Source organism: Lynx rufus, unplaced genomic scaffold (genome assembly GCF_022079265.1).
Source record: "Lynx rufus isolate CCGP_SWC_20201006 ecotype Redwood Valley unplaced genomic scaffold, mLynRuf1.p SCAF_9, whole genome shotgun sequence".
NCBI lineage: Eukaryota > Metazoa > Chordata > Mammalia > Carnivora > Felidae > Lynx > Lynx rufus.
In genome coordinates this window covers 81,882,385-81,888,818 of record NW_025814897.1, presented here as the reverse complement: position 1 = coordinate 81,888,818, position 6,434 = coordinate 81,882,385, and the positions used below count along the sequence as shown (strand labels likewise).

Sequence of the window (6,434 nt, the reverse complement as noted above, 5' to 3'; positions counted from 1 at the left end):
TCCTCTAAGAAAGGCGGGAGGCATGGCTTTAAATCAGTCTTTCCAAGTAACAAGTCAATAGCAATCCCATAAATAATGTACAAAAACAAAACAGCTCGGCCCTCGCTTATTTCTTTTTAAAGATCACTTCAGATGATTCTCCAAGTGCAAATCCAGATATAAAAAATAATAAGTATAAGGGAGACGTTAGCCCCGTCTTCTGTCCCCACCCTCCACAACGGGGCTGATTTGATGCCCTCTCCCAGGCAGAGCGCCCTCACACCTACACTTTAAGATAATCATTTTTCAGCCGACCCAGCCGGGTCCCATGGCTCCGGATGGTGAGGGCCAGCAGCTCGTATTTGTCCCTGAGCCCCACAGAGATGTCGAGTGTTTCCTTTAGCAGGGACCTGGTGTGGACCAGCATCCCCAAGAAGTCCTCGTTGAGCCTGCTCTCTTGCCGGCTGTCCTGTTCCTGGCCCTGCTTAAACTTGCTTTCCAGCTCAGTGAGGGACTTGTCCGAGTTGGAGTAGGCGTCCCCGATCTGGTGGGACTCCCGCCGCAGGTACTTGCCGTAGCTCTCTTCCCCGTCCAGGTCGTAGGAGATGCTCTTGCTGATGCCCTCCAGGACACGCCCAGCATCCTCCACCTGGCGGCCCAGCACGGTGAACTCCTCCCGAAGGCTGAGGCTCAGCAGACTGCTGGCCTGGCTCCCCTCCCCCTGGGAGCAGCGCCGGTGGTCACTCACCCTGAAGAGCAGCTGGCACTTCTCGGGGTCATCATTTTCTTCATAGTCCCCGTCGGGCACGAAATAGTGGTGCAGGGTCCCATTGGACATCTCCGGATACAGAGGGCCATCGAAGTAGCCCTGACACAGGTGGCAGAAGAAACCCATCCAGAGGAACTTCAGCAGCACCATCCTGGATAGGCAGGATGACAGGGGACCCCTGGAGAAGACTGTTCGCCTAGGCACGATAGAGGGGAGGGGGTCCCCTCGGCAGTCAGTGCCTCCCTAAGACGGCCACAGCCTCGGTCCCCGCCGGCTTGCTGCACCCTGGCCCCGCCTCCCCAGCAGGCTTCATGTGGCTGTCACCAGCGCCTGGGTAGCGCAGGAGGCGCCCCGGCTCTGCTTTCCTGCGCTCTGGGCTGGAACTCAGCCGGGTCAATCCAGCGGGATCGAGGGCAGGAGAGGGAAGCCCTCCTCCAGGGCGCTGGCAGGCCGCGGGCTCTGCTGCCCCACTCTCTCTCTCAGAGTTCCCCCTTGCTCCTGAAAGATGGAACCTGTGGCTGGAGAGAAAGACTCTGGCCTTCTGATACTATTTCAACCTCTGCACTGGGTGGGAATGCGGAGCTTTTCCTTTGGCTAATGATATCCTGAGGATCTCTCTGCTCTCAAATTACAGCTGGTTTCGTCACTTGGAAGCCAGGGAACAAGTTTGGAAAGAAACCTCTCGCCAGGTCTCTTGTTATTAAAGGTACAGGATCTTTTTTTTTTTTTTTTTTTTAAGACTGGAAGGGAAACCTTGCAAAATAGAATTTAACTTGAAGGAGAAAACGGGAACAGGGTGAATAGAATTCCCACCACAGAAAGATCGGTTTGCTATTAACATATGGGGGGGGGGGGGGAGGGTGATTACCCTGCAGGAATACTGCTTCACATTTTAAATAAGTACCAGTTAGATTGGATTTGTTAAGTATGCCTATCATTATCATTTTCAAAGTTTGTGACTTTGAAGGCAAATTTGCCTTGTAAGACATGGCAGTTTTGTTTGGAAATGGTTAGCTAAGTAAAATTTTTAATAACAATACTTGGGAAACAATAGCAATATAGCATACTGATTATTGCAGTAATCAGTTGCTAGTCTGTACAGGAACAAAAGCTGAAAATGGAATTTTGCTGGTTTAATAAGTAAGTGAACCACTGAGAGGATGTTTAATCTTATGAAAAACCATCCATGCTAAGCTTCTGTATTGCATCTTTAACCTAACACCACTATTGTCTCTTTTGAGATACTTACAAGTTTTTGAAGAATGTACGGCTGGCACTCTTATTTCCATTTTCCAGATGGAGAAACCTAGGGGCACAATGGGAAACAAATTGTTTACAGTTACAAAGTTAGATTGTAGCAGAACCAGCACCCATTAAGTCACAGGGTCTTTTCATTTAATTTAGAAAAAAAAAGTATTTTTTTTTCACAAGGCCATTTTCGTTTATGATCTCTGAGTTAATTAGAAAATTGCCATCCATCAGGCTAACTCATTTGTTCAAGAAAATTTATTGAGCATTTACTATATGCTAGAGTCTAGTTTATTTTATTTTTAAAATTTTTTAATCTATCTATTTAACGTTTGTTTATTTTGAGAGAGAGTGAGAGAGCAAGAGTAGGAGAGGAGCAGAGAGAGAGGGGGAGGGAGAAAATCCCAAGCAGGCTCTGCACTGTCAGCGCAGAGCCCAACACAAGGCCCAGGAAACATGAGATCATGACCTGAGTGGAAATCAAGGGTCGGACAATCAGGAGTTGGCCGCTCAACTCACTGAGCCCCCAGGCACCCCTAGAGTCTATTTTAGATAGTGCTAACAGAGCTGTGAGAAAAAAAGGAGACAAATACTTGCCCTTGTGGAGCTTACATTCTAGGAAATTGAGAGAAATTAAATAATACAAATAAATAAGATATATTGTACGTTGGCAGTGATAGGGTTGGAGAAAAGAAAGGATGAGAAAGTGGAGGCAGAATTCCTATTTTCGTAGTTCTTTCCTTTCTGCCTTGAAATATAGCTGAAATACTCCTGTGATCTGCCTGTGTTAGTACTTATCTTCCTCTCCAAGTCATAAGGGACTGGTGTCATTCAGAGCTACAGTGCCATACAATTCTCAGACTGTCATACTTGTTGCCATCACTTTCTGACATAAACAGTCCAGACTCTTGGAGAGACGATGAAAAGTCTGGTTAAGTAACTGGATATTTTGTCAAAGTGGTGCCACATGCGTAGATTTTTTGAGACATGTTGAGTGCACATTTTACTTCCTATCCAGATATTTCACATCGTGAAAACATAGACAAAGGAGTTTTCTTAGCAATTATGCTAACTAAGAAGTCTATGACTTATTTTCACTGCATTCCAGGAGAAAACTACCACCTTCTCCATTTGAGAGACTGGACTGTTGGACTCGACAGCCATATTACTTATTCCTTTTTTTTTTTTGCTGGGACATTCACAAATGACAACAGATGGATTCAAATTGGCCACTTGGCCAAAGAAGGGAAGAGGAATTTACTTGGATTCTCTCCACTTCTTGCACAATCCCTCCCTGACTTACTAACCAATTCAATTAAGCAAATCTAAATTAAGCACTTATTACTACTCTGTGCAGGCACAGTGTTAAGTTCGCTATAGATTCAAAGATGTGCAGTGAGATGTTTCAGCCTACAAAGAGCTTGCTCTCTCTGGGTAAAGAGTAGGGCAAATATACACAGACAATCTTGATAAGAATGGCTATGAGTAGTTACTTTTTCCTACAATTACCTCATCTAAAGATATAAACCCCAGATCTTGTATCAGGAAGGCATCACTTTGGCGCAAGTAACTGAAAGTCTAATCCAATCAGACTAAAGTAAAAAAGGAATTCACTGACTTACAGAAAGTCTGTAATTAGATTTTCAGTCCATGCCTGGTTCAGAATCTAGTTTCTCTCTCACCATCTTTTGGTTCTACTTCCTCAGCTTATATTCATTCTTGGGTAGCCTTTTTCATTCGTGGTTCAAAGATGGCTGCCAGTGTGTTTGGGGGCTATAAACTTCCTTGTTTATGTAGAGTAGCAATGACAGCTTATGAATGGCGGGTCCTTCCAATCAGCCTCAGTGACCATAGTTGGCTTCATTTGGATCATTAATTCATCCTCGAGCCAGACTGTAGTTAGCGGTTTGGGATCAGCCAGAGGGCTTAAAACAATAAGAGCCCGATTCTGCAGCTGAAGGCAAGGTACCATGCAAATGACATGGCTGAGAATGTTAAGGTCTTATTTGGGAATGGAACAGTATAAGAATGGATTCCGGGGTAGTAATTACAAATATTCCTCCTACCCCATGCCTTTGTCTTTATTAACCACATCTGAAAGTCACCGGCACTGTTTTGTGGTTGTATAGTGGCAAGTATTTAACAGCTTGCTCTATGGGAGAAAAAAACCACTTTGTAGCATTTGCTGATGTCCACGGTGTGAAAATGCTCACCACGCCTGGGTCCTGAATGCAGAGTTAGAAGGATGTGCGCAGTGGCATGCCATTAGATAACATTTCTGTCATACAGGTACATTAGATCCAGATAACCCCAAGAGCATAGAAAATAGGAAAATGTAGTAAAATAATTGAGAAGTGATGAGTTCTACATATGCATTCCCTTTATTTTAATACAATTTATTTAACTACAAGTTTAAATAACTTAATTGTTAGTAATGATTGTGTTTAACAATTGACTTGCGAAATCCCCCAAAACCTAACGATTAGCTCTCATGAGCCAGTGCTAGGAAGCTCCAGCAGGTACTAAGTGCCTTTTGCACTAAGCACTTCATCTTGTTCATCTTTAAAAGTTATTTATTTATAGGGTCTTCGTACGTGTCCAATCCCATCCTGGGCTGGTCTACTAGAGTCAGAGTTAAGGTGGGCTCCTAAGGATTGGCCTGAAGTAAATGGAGCTAGAAGAAATGTCCCAATCCAGAAATACCAGGCAGAGGACTTGGGAGAGTAACATTAAGCAGTACCCTCTGCTGATAAGGATGATGGTTGAATCTAGGGAGGAAAACTAGAGACAAAGTCGAAGGACAGGCACTGCATAAATTTAAGAATAAAGGAGGACCCCAGAAGCATGTGAGTAGATAAGCACCTAGTACCAGCTTGCTTATCTGCAATCCTAGCCATGCAGTGCCAGCAGAGTTGGCTAGCTTAAAGCTTGTGTGTTCTTTCTTCTTTTCAGTGCACTTTAAAATCTTATTCCTTGGATCCAGTTACTACCTTGGAGAGGGATGCAGGAAATCAGGCTGGCACCATGAGCCTAAAGACCTATAAGATTTCTTAAGCTGTATGATTTTCCTCTGCCAAAGATTTTTGTGATTCCCCTGACTGTTCCTGATTATCATATGATTATGATAATAGTGGAATTTCTATAGAAAAGAGGTTTGTATGAGGTGAGGTCCCACTATGTGGTCTGGAGACACAAAAGAAGCCTGGGAAGTGGAAGCTCTCACTCTCAATGGCTCCCTTCCTCCAAACTATTAGGCTGAATCCCTGGATTATATCAGAGAAGGAAGAAGGACAAAGGGAGTTAGCTTGGACCAGAGTAGAGGTTCTGGGGTGGGAGAAGAGAGAAAAGAAAGACAAAGGGGGGAAGATAAGAAGGCCCCAATATTAGCACTTTGGGTATTATTTTATCAGTTAATAGGTAATCACTAGCATTTATTGAGCATCCATTGTTTACAGAGGGTGGGCAGGAGAAAAGAAGAGAAATGGACCAGAAAGAAAAAAAAGAGAACTAGGGAAGAAGAAAGGTAGCAAGTAAAGAAGGAAGAAAGGAAGAGAGAGTAGAATAAATTTTGATGATCTAATCTATTTGTCACATTAACTTACTGAAGTGGTCATTATTATTTGCTGTAAGAACATTGGTTAGAGGCAAAACATTATTAACTAACAAGAACAATCACAAAGTTCCCATGAAATATAGGCAATAAAATATACTCATGAAAACATAACGAGAATGCTTACAAGGAAATAAGTATAATGTGGGAAGGAGTCTGATCAGTTCTCCCAGTCTGTCTCCATTAGTCAGAATAGGCTATGATATGCTGTGGCAACAAAGATCACCAACATGCTAATACCAAATTCAAGTCTACTGCAAGTCAGGATGACTCAGTAACTCTCCTCTATGCCTTAGTTGTAATGGCATTTACTCTAAAAGTCCCTCCTTGATTTCTGGATTTTAATTAGTTCTCCCTATCAGTGCCTTTTATATCAGTGTTTTTTTGTTTTTGGTTTTTGGTTTTTTTCTCTCATGGCACTTTCCACTGTTTATAATTGCACTTTAACTAATGTATTTATTTGTTCTAGGCTTGTCTCTCCATCTTGATTTACACTACATAAAGACAGGAGCTGTATTCCCTTCTATTTCCACAGGGCCTAATATAGTGGCTGGATCATGAAGGGCTTAATGAATATATGTCAGCACCCTAGGTGAAGTTCGTCATTTCCTTATTTAGTGTTTCAGCAAGATGTTTTGTAGTTAGTGTTTCAATGATACTTTTTCTTTGTTCTTCTGTTATGAGTGTTGCATTATATTGGATTATCCAAGAACAAGTCTGTCTTCTCCACTTGACTGTGAATTCTTCAGGGGTTGGTATATGTTTTATTTACCATCATATTCTCTGTGGTTAGCCCAGAACCAAACATATAGCAAGGGCCAAATATTT

At 42.9% G+C, this 6,434-nt stretch overlaps 1 protein-coding gene across 1 annotated transcript; it reads right to left on the bottom strand.

Moving 5' to 3' along the window:
* Positions 1–262: 262 nt before the first annotated feature.
* FIBIN (fin bud initiation factor homolog) lies at positions 263–898 on the bottom strand. The gene has a single exon (XM_047070727.1). It carries the CDS (start codon positions 896–898, stop codon positions 263–265), a length of 636 nt encoding a protein of 211 aa, XP_046926683.1.
* Positions 899–6,434: the final 5,536 nt, after the last annotated feature.

Excerpts from the sequence above, each read along its gene's own strand:
- FIBIN (XM_047070727.1), bottom strand. The coding sequence starts at position 898 with ATGGTGCTGCTGAAGTTCCTCTGGATGGGTTTCTTCTGCCACCTGTGT.